At 38.4% G+C, this 21,673-nt stretch overlaps 1 protein-coding gene across 13 annotated transcripts in view; it reads left to right on the forward strand.

Annotated features, from left to right (window-relative positions):
* The window catches only part of TRPS1 (transcriptional repressor GATA binding 1), a 247,408-nt gene that overhangs the window by 68,476 nt on the left and 157,259 nt on the right, over nucleotides 1-21,673 (forward strand). For 9 of the 13 annotated variants that reach the window (XM_071553961.1, XM_071553957.1, XM_071553959.1 and 6 more), the window contains 3 exons: nucleotides 1,876-2,034; nucleotides 5,098-6,026; nucleotides 17,861-18,990. In XM_071553961.1, the coding sequence (XP_071410062.1) occupies nucleotides 1,998-2,034; nucleotides 5,098-6,026; nucleotides 17,861-18,990 (2,096 nt within the window). In that variant the 5' untranslated portion in view covers nucleotides 1,876-1,997. The remainder of the gene's footprint in view (nucleotides 1-1,875; nucleotides 2,035-5,097; nucleotides 6,027-17,860; nucleotides 18,991-21,673) is intronic. The other 4 variants (XM_071553964.1, XM_071553963.1, XM_071553965.1 and 1 more) reach the window with 3 other exon arrangements.

A 21,673-nucleotide genomic window follows, 5' to 3' on the forward strand; every position in this document is an offset into this window, starting at 1 on the left:
TGAGTGTATGTTATTAAGATGATAAGATTAAATTTCTTGCTATCACAACAGCAAAGGGGGGAAAAAATTTCAAAAAATTATGAAAATTAGTCTGACAGTCTCCTTTTAATAATAAGATCACTCCCAACCCCAACAGACAGTGTAGGCTGGAATTCCATAGGGCTTTTTTGTGGTCCTAATGATTTTAATAATACTTTGTGCTATGTAGCACCTTTCATTAGAGGATCACAAAGTGCTTAACAGTCACTAATTAATTAAGCCTCACAACACTCCTGTGAGATAGGTAAGTATTAGACATATATTAAGCTGAGACACTGAGAGTTAATGATTTTTTGCTGCATTATTCTGGCAAAATGATTGATGTTCAAGCGCTGTATATGCATTATATGTCCTTGCGTGGGTGTGTAATATATATGAGTATAAAAGTATTAATTTAACTATTCCTTAACAAAGAGATTGTACTTGAGCCTCTTGAATATAAATGTGTATTTTCATTTAACTTTTTGTTGCTGCAGCATATTGACTGATAATATCACAGTCTTCACAGACCCTTGATTCGGTTTGCTCTTCGTCTGCTTGTGCATCTACTTGTACAAAGATTAGTCAGTGGCATCTCATAAAATTCAGACATATTTCCAGAGGGATTATTCTCTTAAAAAGAGCATATGACTAAGATCTGACCTAAACTTGCAACACAAGCACCAGGCAACAACCATTCTGTTGCAATAAGTTTTGATGACAAGCCATCCAATTCAGTAAAAGTAATGAGCAATAACAATGACCTGCTGCGGGAGCGAATGAGCAGCAGGTAATTAGTCATTACCTTCACCACCCATGAGAAACTATTGATTACCAGAATTTACTTCTTGTTTTATTTTTTTTAAAGAAGTGCAGTAGGCACTATGGCAATTCATTATCCTGAATTACAAATTGATTTTAGCAGAACTTTCCACTTTTTTGTTTCCAGGGATAAACTGATATGAGTGATTGTTGAATGGGAAAGTCTGTATCTTGCAGATCAGTGAATCATGTAGAGTAGCCTTTGCTTTTTTTGAGGGAAAGTATGGATAGCTGTTATTATTTTTCTACTTTAAAATAGCTGTGAGTTTTTACATCAGCTAAAAAACCCCCCATGTGGTTTAACGGTAATTTCAGTGTGATGAAAATAAGATACAAACCTCTGGATTACGGAGCCCAGAGACAAATTCTGCAATCTGGGTCTTATCCAGTATTCCCTCAACTAGAGAAGTCCTTTCATTCATAGACTTAGTAATTCCTTTATTTTGGGAAGATCACTGTTCAATGGTGAAAAGGTAGTTCAGTCCCAATGACTGCTCATCACTTGGCTTCTTTACTAACAGCCAATAAATGTGCTTACTATTGTGATGGCATTTTTGAGATGTGGGAAGTTGCCTGCTAACGAAAGTAACACAACTAATTGTGTTTCAAGTGGAACATGAGGCAGCCAGCAGATGATAACTTCCAATTGCTGATAGCAGTGCCTGGATGCGAATCAGTTATTTGTATGATATTAGGCCAGTCCCATGATGATGCAAAATGCCTGTTAATGTCTGTGAATTTTTAAGACAGTTCTTTTCTACAGCTCATTTTCAACAGTTACTTTAAACTTGTTTAAACTTTGTATTTGGTGAATGTTACCTCTGAAATATTTTTGTCTCTCTTTCTGTGTGTGAGTATGTGTGCAAGAGCATGTGTGTCTGAGCTGGAAACCTAATTTACAGCAGTCACTGTTTGTAAAGTGCCCAGTAATAGATGCATGTGAATGTACAATAGGTATGATAATGTTTCTAAGTAAAACACATATTTTGAATGCATAATTTAGGAAGGAAAACCTTTTTTTGTTTTGTTTTGCAGATATACAGATCAGCTCTCAAAATGTCTTCTGTGTCTTCCGTGCATCTTCTAAGACAGTTGCATTAGCCCGCCTGCTAGTTGACTAATAGAATTAATAACTGTAAAAAGCACTCTAAAGCCACATGCCTTATGAAGTCAATGCTGGGTATGATTTTACAAGTATGTGATCTATTTTTTCAAGTGAAATTGTTAACCGAAAACGTTTTTGGCACACAATAAAACATTGTGCAATCTGTTATTTGTCTTAGAGATAATAATTTCAGAGTGGCTATATTCTTTCTGTATCTAACTTATGACTTGCTAGGGGATGGTTTCTCCAATTTAGGAATATTGCAAATGTAGTTTTATTTACATAATATGTCTCTGAAAAATGATAGTGGTGGATTTTCAGTGACAGACCCCCCTGGTGTCTTTTCTTACTATTCCCTTGAGTTGATATCAAGCAAATAAATGACAGATGATTTTTCAAAAGCTAAAAGAAAAATGAAGGAAAAATACTTTGAAATTCAGCTTAAGGAAATTTTTATATTTAAATGAATATTATCTTCTTTTTTTCTTCAAGTGTAGAATACTGCATGAAAAACCTCCACTAGGCAGATAGATTTTTCGTTTTTCCCTTTCATTAACACACAGACTCACAAATATAATGGGAAAATTTGAACCAAAGTATCTACATCTGCTGTCCAGTTAGCCTGTATACAGTCCAGATTTTGCTTTGCTTTCCTTTTCTTTATAGGGACTTTTTTTCTGTCCTTTTTTCTGACCCTCTTTTGTTAGCTACGGAGATAGCAAATCTCTGAGCTTGCCTTATCTGCCAAAAATATCTGTAGTGAAAACATTTTAAAACATTGCATTTAATCTTGTTTAATTTTGACTGAGGTAACAGTCATGATGTTTACTTTCTTGATTTCTGATTTTTCTTCACTGTGCAGTCAGGGCTTCTTTCTCTATCCTGTGCCATGAATTGTATTTAAACAGAAGTTATTTTAAAAATGGTTTGGGAGGTGTAACCAGAAGAAAAATACAGACTTAGCGGAACACCTACTAGAGATGCTCACAGATATTTTTAGTGTGTGTTAACCAAGGGCATTCATGGAGTCCCACAGAGAAGCTGTAATACTAAAAGTCTGAGGGCTATCTTTATACCTTGAATTATATATGTATGTATGTTGTTTTAGTAGGCCGAGTCTTTATTGTAATAGTTCTGTTACCACAACAGAAAATCTTTCTTTTGTCTTAGTTCTGAGTGACTTCACGGTTCAAAAGTTACTGGGGGGGAAAAAAAAAGAGTAAAATTTAGTGCATACATATCCTGGTAGGTGTGGTGACATTAAAGAGAAGACGCTTGGTTCCCAAGCATGCACGTCTTCTACAATAAGGAATCACAGTAGGCATTTAAGTAACCTATTAAGACCACACAGAGTGTCAAAATTTCTGTAACATGAGCTGGCATTCTGTGTGAAAGCCGTCTTGCTGTAGCCCATGCTGCTTGTGGATCAGCTCAACCACAAAGACAACAGGGCCAGCCCAAGACACAAGTTGAACACTTCCCCTAAGAAGTTGTCTGTTTTTATCAACAGAGCATACAGTGCCCTTTCATGTTGAGCAGATGTAAATAAAGAGAATGTACAGACGCCTGTTCTTTTATTTTTAACCCTTGTCCTTGGCCTAACTTCTCAAAGTACTGTTTTGAGAAGGTCATTCCTAGCTTTTAAAGTTCTGGATACAGCACCATTTGGAGCGCATCAGTGCTGCTCCCAGAGTCGCCAGGTACTCCTCCCTTTGCAGAGCAATATATATCTCAGTGCCTCTGCAGAGGCCGGCCAGGGCTGGAAATGGGGGCTCAGACTTGAGTCTGGAGCTCACATCTCATGTGTGGTAGTGCAGGCTGCTGCCACCAGACCACACACAATCTGGCAAAGAGAAACACCCATTGCTGTATACAGCATTGGCAAAGATTGAGAGCATAGAAAAAGTTGAAGCACATCTGTCTTCTGCCCATAGCTAGCATGTGAACATAAATGGATCAAACCAGCTGGTGAAGAATATCAAATCCAGAACCACACAGTGGGGAGAGCAGGGGAGTTTCATATATGTGTTTTCTCTAAGTAGGCTGGGAAACGGGGAAATACATAGTGGATGAGGAATTTGACTTAATACCTGCATAGTCTGATTACTTGTCCTTCCATAATCTCCCCTGTTGAGCGAACAGCTAACTTACCAGTGGCAGACTCCTCCTTTGTCTCTGATCCTTATTGCTGTCCTGTCTCAGCTTTCTTAAATGGATCCTGGAAGTGTGCTTGCAGATTTAGCAGCAGTAGCTATGTCTGCTGAGAGGATTGAGCAGAGGAAGGTTTGACTGATTAGATCCATGTGGATTGCAGGTGTTTTCAGGGCAGATCCCTACTCAGCCACACAATGATGTCAAATGTCTGGGTCCAGGCCTGTAAAATTTTATTGACAACGGGTTTCCCAATAAAGTTAGTTTCTCTTTGTTTGGCAAATAGAACTAATTACATGAATAATGTACTGTGGGGCCAGATTCTAGAATATCCATATAATCCTGTTTGAAGTTTATGGGCAGTAGGAGGGGAAAAATTTGCTATAGAGAAACTGATACCTGCTTAGGAAAAATACTTTCTTTGAAACCTCAAATTACTTATTCTCCTAAATCTGTTTCCTTCCTAATAACTTGTTTAAGTACTTCTTACTGTCTCTTTTAGGTGTATTTTTGCAAAGTTACTTTGTATGTAGTTGTGCACTGTATGAGCATTAGACTGCAAAGGTTTATTTTTCTCCTTAGTTTTTTAAAATTGTTTTAAAAGCAGTGTTTATTTAAAATTATTTCTGCCAGACCATTATCTTCTCAGAAGATGAAACCTCTAATTCATTGACTCTCATAGTAGTGTTTCTGTAGGTTTTAAAGTTCTATTTTTAGTTAAGTTCAATCTCAGTGTGATCATTTTTTCTGCATAGTCTAAAAACCTGTTTGACAAAAATTTTCTGAAAAGTTGGTGCATTCAATGTAGTCATATATTTCAGAGTTCTTTAAAAGTGTCAGGTTTGTAACCTGTTATATATATATATATATATATATCATATATCTCAAATAATTCTATAGGTTTTTTTTTCTTTTTTCTTTCTCCCCCTCCTTTCCCCCCTCCCCCCTCCCCCCCGCCCCCCCCCCCCTTCCTTTTTTTTCCTTTCTTATTTCTGTGGTAGATATGGTCCGGAAAAAGAACCCCCCTCTAAGAAACGTTGCTAGTGAAGGTGAGGTACAGACCCTTGAGTCTACAGGTACTGAAAGTGAAGAGTCTGGAAGGAAAAAAGAATTTTCTGCAGAGCAGATGCAAGAAAACACTGACCAGGGTGATGCGGCAGAGTTAAATAACAAGGAGGAACTTTGCATGCATGTCCAAGAGCCATCTTCCAGTGTTAAAAAGGACTTAAAAAGCTCAGTGCTGAGTGAAAAGGCTGGCTTCAATTATGAAAGCCACAATAAGGGAGGAAATGTTCCATCCTTCCCTCATGATGAGGTGACAGACAGAAATATGCTGGCTTTCTCATCTCCAGCTGTTGGGGGAATCTGTGAACCCTTGAAGTCTCCTCAAAAATCAGATGCAGATGACACCCAAGATGTGGTCTGTACCCCGTCAGGAGACACAGCAGAGACAAATGAGGAGCATCAGATGTCACCAAAAGCTTCAGATGAAACAGTGCAAGTGCAAAGTGGTCAAACTGATGGCCAAGGCTCAAGCCCGGTCCCCATGGCCTCAAAAAACCCACAAGTGCCTTTGGATGGGGGTTCAAGGCTGAACAAATCGAAGGCAGATTTGTTGGTAAATGATAACCCAGATACAGCACCTCTGTCTCCAGAGCTTCAGGACTTCAAATGCAACATCTGTGGGTATGGTTACTACGGGAATGACCCCACAGATCTCATCAAACACTTCCGCAAGTACCACCTAGGACTGCACAACCGCACCAGGCAGGATGCTGAGCTCGACACTAAAATTTTGGCTCTCCACAACATGGTGCAATTCAGCCACTCCAAAGACTTCCAGAAAGTCAACCGCACTGTGCTTTCAGGGGTGCTGCAGGACATCAATTCCCAGAGGCCTGTCTTACTAAATGGGACTTATGACGTGCAGGTTTGTATTTTCCCAGCCTCCCTGCTTCTGCTAATTGCCTTCTCAGCTGCAAAGCCAGTTGTTTGCAAAGACTCTTCTACCTATGTGATTAGTGTATCTCATATAACCTGCTTAAGCCTTAAGAAATGTTTTGATCTGTTTTAGCCAGGCTTTCTGCGGGTCTGCTGAGAATCTGGTACAGTAGAGCAGTATTTGGCTTTTTGACCAGTGACATTTCTGTGTACTATTTAGTCATTGTGATAATCAATAGCAAAAGATCTTATTCAGCAACTAGGCAAACCACTGAATTGGTAATCATATCTGAAGGATTTGCTGTCATGGAAAGAAAAGAGCAAATAATAATGAAAAATAGCAACCAGATAGACAAAAGACAGCAGCTGGAAATTAAAAATGTAATCCTAAATTATCAGCTGCTGGGAGTCAAGATTTGGCTTATTGATTCTTTATTAAGATAAAATAAATGGCAAGTCTTGGCAGCTCTGAAGTTGTCTAGTGCCAGAAAAACAGGATACACAATGGGTATTTAAAACATTTCAAAAGTAACAGTAATCCATGCTGTCCTTCACATTAGTAAGCCTGTAAGGAAGGGATTATTTCCTCAGTCATTTTTTCATCTAGTTGAAGCAGGGGAAAAACTATAGATAATGCTGAAAAAAAATATTTTTACCATGAAAGAGTGGACTGAAAATGTTTTACTTAAAAAAAGAATTGATGCTTCTTTAAAAAAAATCCTTGGAATGAGCTGAGGCATGCAGTAAGATACTTTAATATTCTATATGATACAGAAATTCAAGTTTCAAGAAAAAAGTAGTAACAAAGTTTCCGTATGACTCAAATGTCCCATCTATTTTCAAATGACTGCATGCATACAAACCCTGTAGTAACGACCACACAAAGCTCCAGGGTATGTTCAAATAAAAATGTAGAATGCTGAAAATATTTAATAATGCTTGCAGGAACTGTAGCTATAGGAATGAAATTTTGCAAGACAAATTAAGGTGGCTAACATCTAACATCAAGTAAGAAGACAAAACCAAAAAACAAGTCAGAAACTTGAATCTTTTTAAATGATTTAAACTTTTCCTCTTTCTTCAGAAACTCTACAACTTCTTTGTGGAGCAGCAAATCAAACTAAGGTTGTTGCTATGTGTAAAAGATGCAATCTTTGAACTGCTGTCTTATTAAAAGATCGCTTCACTGTCTTATGCCAGACACTCTCTTGTCAAACTGTGATTAGAAAGCAAATACATGATCTAGTTTAAAGAGGTTAGAAGTGAATAATGTCAGATTGTGAAATGATGGTTTATAATTAGCACATAGTACGATGTTAATACCTGGATTTCCTACTATAGTTTCAGTTTGCTGACTCCAGGGACACCATCTTAGAGCAACTGATCCATGCTGTCAGGAAGACATTCAAACTGGAACAGCTCAGGCATACAGTATAGAGGAATTTGAGTTTCTAAACACACTTTCATTTCCTCCAAACAATTGTTTCTTTAGGTCCTTAGTTATTTATAGGAAAGTTTATGCTTGATTAGAACGATCTGGACACTTTTCCTATGCAGTGCTTTCAGAAATAAAACAGATGTGTGAGCTATCTCAGTTTGAACTGATAGAAGGAGAAATAAAACAGCTGAACCTAGACTATACTTGTCTACTAAACTTTGGCAGTAAGATACTGCAGGGGAGACAGAAAGCTGTAGGAAACAGCCCATAGATAATCTACTTCAGATCAGTCTTTTCCCAGATAAAAAACATTTTGTAAGAGTGCTAATTTTCCCTGCCCAATTTGGGAATAGAGGATTAAACTAGCTTTTGTGACAAATGCCCTACTGCATCACTTGCACATGTACCAGATGTTGATCCAGAACATGTCAGAAGATAAGTAACTGATTAATATTTTTATGCTTTCTCCCCCTGTACTCCTGATTCAGAGCAGCTTTATGAGATGCATAAACACAGTAAAAGAGTATCTGAAAATCCTCTTTGCATCCACGCATGTTTATTTTGCTACTCTTACTCATTTTTGAGGGGATTTTTCTCAGACATCTTAATGGCTGGTGTCTCCTGCTGTAACAATGGGTCATATCGATTGGTGCTCCAGTCAAGATTGGTTCAGTCAAACTTCTGTGTAACACAGAGAGGGAACCCTGAATAATTGGGTCATGTAAACAATATTATTTTTTATAAGTACTGGGATAAACAAAAATAATTCCTTTGTAATTAATTTGAAATAGTAATGGAATAGTCTTAGGGTCTGATTTATTGATCGTCTTGCTCTTAAAAAAGTGTGTGTTCTATTGTAACTTTTCTGGAAGTTATCAGTAGATTTATGGTCTCAGGCCAGAGATCTGGGTGCAGAAGACAGGGATGAAGATGATCTAGCTAACAGCAGCCAGTTGGAGACCACAGTGTACGAAGATTTGGAGTAGTAGGTGATGCTATTGAGTTCGTAGTTTGCATTCATAAAAAAGGCAAATGAAAAGCAGTAGGAATATGACTGAGTGCAGGAAAAAACACTATCTCCTGTCCTATCTGCAGATATGTAGGGATGTGGTCCATTTGCTGAGGGCTTGGAAGAAAGAAATCAAATGCATTTTTTGGACTTACATCACAGAAGTGAAGTCTGTTCTAGAAAATTTAAACCCCACCCACAGCCAAAAGACACCCTCCTGACCCTAAACCCAGCTTTTAGCAGGTGTTTTTTGGTATTGTATTCAGAAAAACTAGGGATATCATTTGGCTTCACGTCCAGGTATGCAAATGTTGGGACTGTGTTTTGTAGTACCTAAAGAGGATTTGGCTGTGAACTGTGTAAATAATCCAATCTTTCTGGCCTTACTACTGTGTAGATTTTTGCTTGTTTTGAAAGTGTAATCCAGCCAGATTTGTTTGTCATTTTTGAAAATGTTATTTTGGAGAGCCTCTGTACTCTTTGTTCCCATTTCTTTCTTCAAAGATTTTGGTTCATTGAGTTATAATAAATTCCATAGAGTTGGGTAAAATCATGGAGCAGTTTCTAGGAGGTTAACTTTCTTGGCAGTATAGATTTCAGAAAACATTCACTATCACGTATCTGAATTCCCAGGGAATGTGTTAATCAGCTTTACAGCTTTTATCATAATAATATTTGAAGTGAGTTCAGTGAATCGACTTTTGGTGATGCCCCTCATTACTTTTTCTCCACATTTAGTTAATTGATCAATCTCTATAGGCAGCTTTGTTTTGCTGAATATTTGAGCCTGTGTAAGGCTTTGTGGATGTGCCTAAAGCAGTAGACTTCACTGGATCTAAAGACTTCAGTTAAAGTAAAATTTCTGTGACTGAATTAACAGCTATGATCCTGAAATCTATTGCCTTTGCAGCTACATGATTAAGTCTCCTTCTGTGTTTGATCTAATGACTCTTCAATGTATATGGAAAAATGTGGAGACAGGCAAGTTGCTGCCAAGTAGACAGTAGTCAGTCTTTAACCCCCAATTTTTTTATGTGTAGTGAATGGGGCAGCTTCAACAGAAAGGCTGGAGAATGTTGTCTTCCACATTGCAGCTTATAGGTAATGAATAGGAGATGGCCAGCAAGGGTGAAGAAGAAAGCTTGGATCCCCCCTGACAGAGCAAGGAAAGGAGCCTACTTTTCCTGTTTCCTGAGCAAGTGTTCAAGCCATTAGGCTATTGTATAAAAGGGAGTGTGACCCCATTTCCTGATACACTTTAAAAGAGAACAGTGTTCCTCAAAGAAAGGACAGAAATGTCTGCATTCAGGTGAGGGTTTCAGATGGCATGTCCCAAGGGAGAAGGGTATTGCTGCAGCAATGAATAAAGACATACTGCAGTGCTCAGCAGTTCTTACGGTTGCTTCAAATTGTGTTTGCTACCTTTGAGCAGCTTCCTGCTCAGCATGGTCCTGGTTCTGGAGCCTATAGGTACAGATCTACCTCCTCTTATATTCAGCCAAGATTCAGAAAGATTCAGAATGTACGAAACCATGATTTTTTAAAAAATCCAGCCTTCTCATTTTGATTGTTTAATGGTTTTAAATCTAGACAGACATATAAGAAGACAAATAAAAGCCATCCTAAAGTTTCTTGATTGTATTTCAGTGCTTCTGAGGAGGAAAAAGAAAGATTAAATTACTGCATTATTTACTATCCTGCAGGCTGATGAGAGGTTAATGGGCAGGTTTTTTCTTTTGTGCTTCTAGACATACAATATTTTAACAGTTTTTGTATACCACTCAGTCTAATTCTTTCTCATATATGGCTTATAGAATGATTTGCATTGGAAGGAGCATTAAAGATCATCTAGTTCCAACTCCCCTCCTATGGACAGGAATATCTTCTACTAGAGCAGGTTGCTCAGAGCCCTGTCCAGCCTGGCCATGAACACTTCCAGGGATGTGGCATCCACAGCTTCTCTGGGGAACCTGTTCCAGTGCCTCACCATGCTCCCAGTGAAGAATTTCTTTGTAATATCTTATTTAAACCTGACCTCGTTCAGTTTGAAGGTCTAACGCCTTGTCCTGTGACTATATGCCCTTGTAAAAGGTTCCTCTCCAGCCTTCATGTGTCCATTTAGGGACAGGAGTGCTGCTATAAAGTATCACTGAAGCCTTCTCTTCAGGCTGAAAGTCCCAACCTTCTCAGCCTGTCTTCATAGGAGTGGTGTGGCTCTCCTCTGGACTCACACCAACAGATCCATGTCCTTCCTGTGTGGGGAGCCCCAGATCTGGATGCAGTATTACAGATGGAGTCTCACAAGAGCAGAGTAGAGAGGGGGTACCACCTCCCTTGACCTACTAGTCACATATATAAGTACCAACTTACATTAAGTCCCAACTTTTCCAAGATTTTCACAGCAACCGAGAGCACTACTGAATGTCCAGCCAGCAGGCTGCTCAGTGTCCTAGAAAGTGCCAGAAGTGCCCACGCATGCAGTGTGTAAATCTTGTGTCCTTTATAAATCATGGGTGAGTTTCATGTGCCTACATGGTGTTATGCCATGGGTGTTTTTTAGTGGTCTGGATTTCAGTCTGTCAAATCTGGCATCTTTTCTGTTCTCATGTTAGACGTGTGTGACTAGTATGAAGCCCGGTCTAACTAGGATTCAGCTGAATGAGAACAAGTGGCTTTATTTGTAGGTTCTGTTTTTAATCCTCCACTCTTATATTAGCGGTTTGATTGGATATGAAGCTGTGAAGGTAAGACTAAAAATTCCTGTTGGGGTCTTCAGGAGTACAAATATAATCAGCAGTGCTTCTCATGATAAAAGTTTTGATTTATATTTTTGGTGGTTTTGACAAAGGGACTGTTACAGATAATGGTGAGAATTCCGGACTGAAGACCTAAACAAGCACAGCATTTTCTATTATTCACAAATCAAAGCTTCTTAAAGTTGAACTTTGTCATCAAGCGGTCTTCCTAGAAGGTGACATGGATACATAAGTGATTGACATGAGCAAATGGAAACATGTATGTGAACAAATTTCATTTTCCTTGCATGGTTAGACAAATGGATTCAAATTTTATGTTGTTTGTCTCACAGACTTAGGCTCAATTGGCCATAAAACAGGAATTAGATCTAAATAAACTGAACAACTGTTGCTGGATATGATGTATCTTGATCTCTTGGATGAGATTGTGCCATGCTAGTTCTTGAAGAGTGTGCTAGAACAGAATTTGCATGAAGGTGGGATGGTCCAGAAGGCCCATTTCAGGTGAGACATGTTGTGAACTCTCCCTGGGGACTTTCCTGCTTAAACTGAAGGCTATCAAGCTATCTTGGGTGTTGCATCTGCTTGTGGGCATATCTGTTTATTTTGAGTCTTATTTCTGGTTCACAATCAGGCTTGGAGACTGCCTTGTGCACTAAGACAGTCACTACTTAGGACCATAGGATTTAGTCATCTCTTTTAAACAACTGACGTGAAAAAGAAATGGTGGCAGGTAGAGAAATTGGTAGTGGTAAATTACATGTATAAATAAATTCATATGTATGTGCTTGTGTGTGTGTATACATACATGTGCTTCTTTTTCTCATGTATATACATTTACATACATGCATATTTAACACTATTATGTGAAAAAGCACATGAATTGACCATTTAAATTCTATATTGACTACAGCTGATAAGGAATGAGTTATATGATATATGAAGTAGAAGATCTTTATATCACTTCTGTGGAGACATTAGCAAGTTTACTCTTCAGAATGATATGCAGTGATTTACAGCATGTCAGCTGGGTAAGTCCCTGGGAACACTGACTTGATCAGTAACAGAAATAAGCTATTCCAGCCTTTTTTCAGTGAGAAGTAGTCTACCCTAATATTACAGTATTCAGACGAAGACAGTTTGTGTGAAATAACTGGTGTAATGTATATTCACAACCTTTGAGGCAAAGTTGTTAATGTGTTGATATTCCTTAGCTTATTGCAGGTATATCTGGCAGTGTTTAAAGAGTGGTTAATAAAGAAAGTTGGTGAGACTAGTAATAGTCACGCTTATATTTAAAGATATAAACTGCTAGGCTAACCCACAGAGAGGATGAGAGCTCAAAAAATAAACTGCTGGGCAAAAAGGAAAGCAACTAAGTTTTCTTCTGGTATAAATCAGTGCAAGTTTCCCTCTAAGCCTGTGAGGCTGTGTGAGTTTACAGTAGTCAAGGAACTGTCTGGTAATTTTATCTATACAGAATAGAAGGAATGGTGTTTCTTTTAGGTCTTAGATATTAGTCTAGTGGCATTAGTTAGTAAATGAAAGTCTTGATTTTCTGTTTCTTACTTTTGTTGGTTTTGTACATCTCATCTCCTGACCTTAATTTAAGTCCTGTTATTATTCTGTCAGAGTCTTTGTTTTAAAAATACTTTTAAAATTCTAATGTTAAAGAACTGTACTGGCTTCAATGCTGACAGAATAAATCTCAAGAATTCACTTATCTTAAATGAACATGTCCCAATAGTTTGCTTTCTTGTTTTGGTAGGTAGAAACAGCCCAGAAAGCCAGGAGTTTGCCCTGAGCTTTCACATCACTTGTGCAACATAGTTCTGTCCACCTATAAATTAAACGCGTTATGGTAAATAGTTTTAAGAATATACTCTGAAGATTCTTCTGGCTTTACATGTAGAAAGAGAGCGACTAAGAGGGAGTAAAGTCTCCATAGGGGAGGTTAGAGGACTGGGTGGTGTTACACAAACTTGCATGAAAGCCAGGAATCTGTTCTGGCCTGCAAGACATGAAGAACTTCATAAATGTGGGATGGTTAAAATGTTCTGGATGCTGTATTGCACAAAGCAAATGAATAAACAAGAGCATTAGAAAATATTTTAGGATTAGAAGATTAAGAGTAATTGCAAAGGCAGACTGGATGGCTCAGGAGATTGGTAAGGGATCTGGAGCCTTTCACCTCCTGATTAGCCAAAGATGTAACCCAGGTAAGCCAAAAAAAAAAATGTTTGGTGTTCCAATAAAGATGGATTCTAATCTGTGGTTGCAGAAGAAGTCAGGGGTCAAAACCAGCTTTTTACCCTGTGTGTGCAAGCCTTGCAGTTGAATCTCTTATGTGGATATATTTTCTGCTGGTAGAATTTTCTTCATAAAACATATGATTACAGGAGCTGGCAAACTTTGTCTTCCTTGGTGATTTTTTTCATTTTCTGTAAGAAGTATTTATAAACTGTTTTGGTGTCATGGAATTTAGGATTGAATTTTGAAAAGGAGGAGGGAGAATAGAGTAGGGTAGCATTTAAATCAAGGACAGATTACATACCAAAGACTCATTAAAAAAAAAAAAGTACTTCTTGCCCAAGTCCCTTTATTCCATGAAATCATTGTCTTCAGTCTGACTAATTAAAGTCATATAGACATATCTGTTGGAAACATATAGTGCAATTACACAGCTTTGTTTAAGTACTTGCCAACATACTTTAGAAAGTACATCTTGAAACATTGTCAATTATCATGTTATCTTTTCTCCTCTTCTGGCTATTTTTGGAAATGTGTGTGGTGTATGAGGAAATAGCTTGTTTGTATTAACACATGGGCTTCAATCCTTTCAGTAAATTCTTTCCCACTCTTACAGATTTTGACAATTTTCCCCATTAATAAATAAATTTAATGATTGAGAGTTTTGAGTTTCAGTGAATCCTACTGTGAAACATATTTCAGTTTAGTCCAAAATGAGACATGGCTTTGAAGAGCAATTTTTAAAGAATATGAGTGCAACCATCTCAAGAGCAAGAATGGAGAACCTATTTTAATGGCTATCTCCATCTATACAGCATACTATTTAATACCATCTATATTGCCATAATTGAGGTGCTGCTGAAATGAGTGATAATCCCAAGGTTTCATAAGCAAGTGACAGTGAAGGAAAGAAATTAATCATGTTTCCACAGACCAAACTTGTATGTTAGGTTCACCTTAAAAGGAGAATTTTGAAGACTAATTTTCTTCTCTGCTTGTTGAGGTAACTGTTGATCTATAGTTGCTCCTACATTTTTAGTGCAAGCTGTACCTGTGCGCATGACTGCCACTATGTCAGCTGTCACTTTGGACTTCATTGGTATAGCAGAATTGCAGTATTTTAGCCTTGCTTTTGTTTAGTTTCTTCTTTATGTTGGGGAGGAGTGTCTAGGCAAAGCAGGGGATTAAGTTTTGTTGGGATCAGAATGAAATAGGGGAGTAAATAAAAGAACTCACCACTTCTGATACCACAAAGCAATGTGGATATTGATTTCTAGAGCATGTGTAGGTATATCTATATATATCTACTCCACTTCCTCCTTCTCTTTCCTCCTCTTTTTCTTTACTTTTCCTCTTTCTGGGGTAGGTCAGAGACAGCAGGAGGTTAAGGACAGTTACATACCCAGTGAAGGAGTTAAGTGCGTGTACATAGAGATACAACGTATAACTGAAAAGCTTGAAACTCAAGCCAAGGATTAAGTGCACGAATCCACATTTCTGTAAATGTATGGACTTCTTCCAAATTTGGCTAGCTAAAAGCTGAAACAGCTTCAGTTTATGCCATCACTTGAAGTGCTTCTCCCAACTGCTTTGCATGAAAGCCAGTTTCTTCAGTTCTCTTTAGTTGATGGCCCTCACTGAGGCTTTCAGTAGGTTTTGTTATGTGTGAAAAATGGGTTTTGAGTGTAATGTTAAGATCACCCTGTGTTGTCTTTCAAATACATTGTCTAATGCAATGCATTATTTTGAATTGTGGTAGGGTATTCAAGGAATTGCTAAACCTATAACTGGTAATCAATTATATTCCAGTGGTATAAACATTGTATGTGTTCCCTGCATTGCAAGAGCTTAAATACTATGGGAATATTTGTTCTACTTTATCCTCTTGGGATGCTGAGAAGGATGTATTAGCATGGGACACAAACTTGCTATGTAGGCCACTAAGCAGAATTACAGAAATTACGTGATTTACAGTCCATTGTAGAAAATGTGAGTACTAATAATATGTTTTACCAGTGTTCTGAAATAAAAGTGATTAGCAATGAAGTGCAGATGAGATTTTTGTCACTTACAGTTTCTAACCGGTGTCTACAAAGTGTCTGCAAAATGGGTTTGTTATCTGTAACTCTGTGACTGGACAGCTGACAGTAATGGATGTATTTACTCATTACAGCCACTTAAGGTAAAGCATTTTGGCTAGTTTTCTGTGCATACATAGAACAAACATACATATCTAATTAAATGAGTGAAACCAGATCACTTTGCAACTTATGTAATCATGCACTGAGCTGCTGTTATTTTCTGTTTACCATAATTCCATCAGTGCTTTCTTTAAGTTGTCTTTCAACACCACTGAGACTTTGAACATTGAACTAATGCAGTAGGTGGAACCCTGAAGTGCCATATATTGGGCAGCAGGCCCAGATCCCACTGCTGTCAGTCAGATCAAGCTCAGCATGGCTTTGTCTCCATTGCCTTAAAATGAATAAAGAGAGATAACTCCTGCACTGCAGAAGACCTGTTAAAACATCCCTCTTCCAAAGAACCTTCAAAAAACCAAATTCTAAATTTGACAGCAGAACAGTGGAGCCCCAGTTTACAGTGAAAATGTTATTATACCCAAGTCCTAGCAATTTGGCTGCCTGACTCATCATTGCCTAATGAGATATGTGTCCTAAACAAACAGAAAGCCATTTTCAGTTTATTTAAGACAAAGTTTTAACCAATGCTTGGGAAACGTGCTTTCTTGAGGGGAAAAAAAAACTTGGATGCTGATTAGCAACTCATTGCCTCATTATATGTGTTCACTCTGATGGCATACAAAGGATAGCATCTCATTCTCTGAGCTAAATGGCTGAAAGGCGTTTATATTATATGCATTTAAAAATATTTACATTTCATGCTCTCAGTACGTCTGAGTCTTTCCGTATGATGTGATACTGAATGAACAGTGATCACATGTTTTCTTTATGGTACAGCTGTTGAGGAGAAGAAAAATAATTACCATTTGCCTATTGCATTAAAACTGAATCCTGCAGAAATGTAGTAATACACTTAGTGGTTGGGAGAATGAAAATCAAACCCTACAAGGCTGAATTTTATATTCCCTGTAAGACATTTTCTGGGTGTAAAAATTGAGAATGTGTCACAAGGACTGTTACACCCATGTCTGCACCACATGGTGTAGACTGGGTGATGGCAAAGGAATTGATGTCTATGGATTTTGGGTGTAAAGAGGAATTATCTTCTGGATGCTGTACACTATTTGCTATTCAGGAAAAGAAGCCTTGCAATAGTGACATTTTTGTCAAGAGATTCTTTCTTTGGCCTTCAAACCAGTTGTACAGGAGCAGCAAATCTCCCCCTGATGTCAGGGACAGGTGTGGTGCTCTCCTGGGAAGGGCAGGCCTGCCTGTTGTGAGAACACAGGCTTTAATAACATCAGCCCTGGAAGCCTTCTTCCCTTGCTGCAGAGCATTTTGCTCAGACATCATGAGAACAGTTAAGCAGACCTACCTTTTTTTGTGTGTGTGTAATTAGTGATGTCATGGACTTGGGTGTGGTAGGTTTCTTTGCCACATGCCATTTTTCTACTGTAGTTTTTCCATCCTTGTTTTACTAAATTGAGCTCTGTGCATGAGAGGAACAGAAGATTTCCTTGGAGAATGTCTGCAGTGAGTAATCCTTGAGAAAACTGCCTCTTGTTTGAGACATCAGCCACTATGGCTCTGTGAAATGCCATCCTGGTGGATACTGGATACTCCTGTAGGAATAGCCTTTGTAAGAATTGGTCATACTCCGACACAGCAAACTGAATTTGTTATTGAAAGTTTAAGTTTTGTTTGCTCATATTTAAAAAGCAATTCTTTTGGACTGTTAAACATGAGTATGATTAAAGTATGTAAGTGTATTAAAAGAATAACACCAGAGCCCATTCTTTTGTTTCCCACCTGGCACAGACTACCAGCAAAGTCTACTGTCAAAGAGTTCAGCTCTGCAGGAACTCATTGTTGGATTTTCTATCAATGACATTATTTAATGATTTAGCGAAGGAAGGAATAGTCATATCAGGGAGTGCTAAGATCGTATTGTGTGTGTGTGTGCCTCAGTCTCCCCAGATCAGTATATTTATTATTCATATGGAGTATATATTCTGCTATGAGAAACATTTTAAAATCTTCATCCACAAATGTAAATATGTGAGTGTGTATGTATGATCTCTTACTACATTTAGTACAAATAAAAATGGCAGTGGTGGTTAATCAAACAGGCTTATGAGTTAGTTGCTCTCTATTTCTCTTTGCCCTCTCACCACTCTTTGCTGCTTGAAGCAGCAAATGAACTAAAATGACCTTATTCTTTATTCACAGGTTACTTTGGGTGGAACCTTTATTGGAATTGGGCGGAAAACTCCAGATTGCCAAGGCAACACCAAGTACTTCCGCTGCAAATTCTGCAATTTCACCTACATGGGAAACTCCTCCACTGAACTAGAGCAGCACTTCTTACAGACTCACCCAAACAAAATGAAAGCAGCCCTTCCCTCCTCTGATTCTGGTAAAACTTCAGAGAAAAACTCCAATAAATCCAGTCCTACTCTTCGACCATGTGATTCTGGAGACTTGGGAAAGTGGCAAGACAGAATCACTGTAAAAGCAGGAGATGATACACCAGTTGGATATTCGGTGCCCATCAAGCCAATAGATTCCTCTAGACAAAACGGTACCGATACAACCAGTTACTACTGGTGTAAATTTTGCAGTTTCAGCTGTGAATCGTCCAGCTCATTGAAACTATTAGAACATTACAGCAAACAGCATGGGGGAAGCCAGGCAGGAAGCCTTCACCCAGATCTGAATGATAAGCTTTCTAGGGGATCTGTCATTAACCAGAATGATCTAGCCAAAAATGCAGATGGGGAGTTAGTGACAAAGACAGAAAAGGGTGCAAGTGTGGCAAAAAAGAAAGACTTGACTAGCAAAGGAGCAGAGGACAGCATGGTGACAAGCTACAACTGTCAGTTCTGTGACTTTAGGTACTCAAAGAGCCATGGCCCAGATGTAATAGTGGTGGGCCCACTTCTCCGTCACTATCAGCAGCTACACAACATTCATAAATGTACCATTAAGCACTGTCAGTTCTGTCCCCGAGGCCTCTGCAGCCCAGAAAAGCACCTTGGAGAAATTACTTACCCATTTGCTTGCAGAAAAAGTAATTGTTCCCACTGTGCTCTCTTGCTTTTGCACCTGTCTCCAGGGGTGACAGGAAGCTCTAGAGTCAAACACCAGTGCCATCAGTGCTCATTCTCCACTCCTGACGTGGACGTTCTCCTGCTTCACTATGAGAATGCACACGAAGGCCAAGCATCTGATGTCAAACCAGAAACAAACACGCTGCCAGGGGCAGAGGGGCCACTGACGCTCAAGGAGAACAAAGAACACTCATGTACCAAATGTGACTTTACCACCCAGGTGGAAGAAGAGATTTCCCGACACTACAGGTACAGTGAAGTTTCAAATGAGTAATGATTGGAAATCAAACAAACAGCCCTCCCATAGTTTCTTAATTAAATGTCACCATTCCTCAAACATTTGAGGATACTGGAAATCAAAATATGAATGTGTATAGATATAAATCTTTACAGCCAGAGTCCAATCCAACACCCGCTTTGTTTTGGAAAACCACCAGCTAAGTTGGTGGATTTAATTATACATTTAAACCTGTGCAGAGGAGAGGGAAATTTGGATTTGTGTGCAGATGCTGAAGTTTCAGCATAGTTGAGGTTTGGTCAACTATTTTCCACCCAGAATCTTTTGGGCACTATTTTAGTTTAGGCTTTTTACAAGAAAGCTGGCATCTTCATTCAGTCAGGGAACACAAATGGCTTTGCTTTCCAAGATAGACTGTGAACCCTTTCCTGCTCCATAACAGTGCTTCAATGTACTACCTTTTTGTAGTATTTTCCATTCCCAAGTCCAGCAATGTAATAATTAGTTTAAGAGCATTCCACTGCCGTTTTGGTGTTGGTTTCCCACTGGGAGCAGACAGTCTTTTGTCTGTTGATGTCATTCCCCAAGATCCTTTTGCAGATGCTTATTTTCATGTTGCTGGTTTACAGTGTCATTCTATTTATTTTAAATGCTAATGTTCCTATTTGGAGGTGGATGCAGCCAGTCTCCTGACTCAGTCTGACACAATGTCATAGTGGCAGCCAACTCCCTGCTAAACTTCTTGGGTCAGTTCCTGGGCTGTTGTAAACTGGCAGTCCAGTTTACATTAGAGGAGAGGAGGTGGCTCATAGGCTTTGTAAAGAGCAACAGCTATGTGCCTCTGCAAAAGCAATGTTAAATATTAGAAAATGATGCTGAATATGTTAATAGTTAAGGCTAATGCGTCAACAACAACAGAAAACTCAGTATCTATCTCATCTAAAAGATCTTTTTGTGGACGACAGCTAGAATGAAGACAAAGGAAGATGCATTTTCAAAGCTAAAGCTTTGTTAAAAGCTCGAGAAACTGTGCCACGTTTAATAGATTTCAAGACATCCAAAATTAACAAAGGCAGACTGGGGCATGATACTTTAATAGAGATTAAATCTGGGGGCATCCAAATGTTGCCCAACAGAGGGCTGCATTGGCAATGTATCAGGAGTCTATTTAAAAAAAAAAAAAAAAAAGCAGATTGCTCATCTTTAATTTGGAGTTAGGGCCCACGGAGGATTCAGGTCCCAGCATGCAGTGCCCCATTTTTGATCCAAGTGGGCCTGAGGGATGTTGTGTGGATTAATTAGTTAATGTTTGTAAACTGCTTTGAAGATGAAAAGTGGTATCTAAGTTCCAAGCATTATTATAGCAGCTTTGAGCCATGCTGAAGAACTCCATAGGCAGCACTTTGTCCGCCGCTGGGGCATGGCAACAATCTTTTTTTAGTGGTTAAATAACTGGAAGATTGAAATGGCTCCTTCACTGAAAAAACCCCAACCTTTTATTTTGCTGCAGCTGGTAATTTAAGTTTTAACAAGCATGCCAAGCTAGGATCCTTTTTCTCAAGGAAAGGAGAAGCCATGACTTTCAAAATCAAGTGCTAAGTCTGAGATGGGGTAGTTGCAGCTTCACCTTTGGAGGGCTCAGCACCCTGCAGTTCTGTCAGTTGTCACAGGGATCTGCACTTTGGAAAATCAAGAGATACACTTAAGGATTTGAATCTCAAGTTGTTTGTCTAAATTTAGGCTATTCTCTTTAACACACTTGAACAATATATTCTGCTAACCCTCCAGTCTGTGACATTATTGAGTACTCTAAGAATGTTGTATAATTAAAGCAAACTACATCCCTATATCTGCCAACTTCTTTCCCTTTCTCCTGCACTCCTCCTTGATAATTTGAATTTTGTTTCTTTTCTACTTGTACTGCTGCTGTTTTCTCCCACTATGCATCTTTTTTGAAATCTCAGAAGTTAATTATAGGTGCTCTGTAATGGCAAACACCAGCAGGTTTTATTGCTTTTCTATGTATAACCTAGTTTTCATTCTATCCAGCTAAAACTTTTGAGGCATTCTAGCTTCTATTTTTATTATTATCAGGCCTTAAGAAAAAAGACATTCTGCATATATCAGATACGTGTTTTCTTTCCCTATTAGGAAGTAAATAGTTCAGATTTTAAAAAGAAGAACATCTATAACATGGAATTCTAATGGTAAACATAATACTAAGCATTAATGCGGTGGCAGAAAAAGAAAATATTCTGCTGTTCACATATTTAGGTTTAGACTTGACAGTCTGGAGTATCAGAACTGTCTTTAGATGCTACCTACGTATTTTGGTTCATGTGTTTTTTGTATGCACTATTTTCATTTTTCAGTCATATACCTGAACAACATAATTTATTTTATTTTGCTTCCTTTTGGCTCTTCATCTTCAATTTCACTGTTTGCTAGCTTAAAAATTTTCTGTGTCTCAGTGTTACTCCTTTGCAGCCATATATTTGCAACAGTATTAGAATTTGCAAAAGCAGTTCTTTCCAAGTTTTCTGTCTACAGGAACATACACTTAACAGTCATTCAGTATTTCTTGACATGATTATTTGAGAGCTGTTCAGTTAAATTTGAAGTCAATGAATCAGACTGCACTTGAGTTTACTTGTATTTAAACCTCACTAAAATGTGCTTGCTCAAATAAATCCC

The sequence above is a fragment of the Pithys albifrons genome, chromosome 4 (assembly GCF_047495875.1).
Source record: "Pithys albifrons albifrons isolate INPA30051 chromosome 4, PitAlb_v1, whole genome shotgun sequence".
Lineage (NCBI taxonomy): Eukaryota > Metazoa > Chordata > Aves > Passeriformes > Thamnophilidae > Pithys > Pithys albifrons.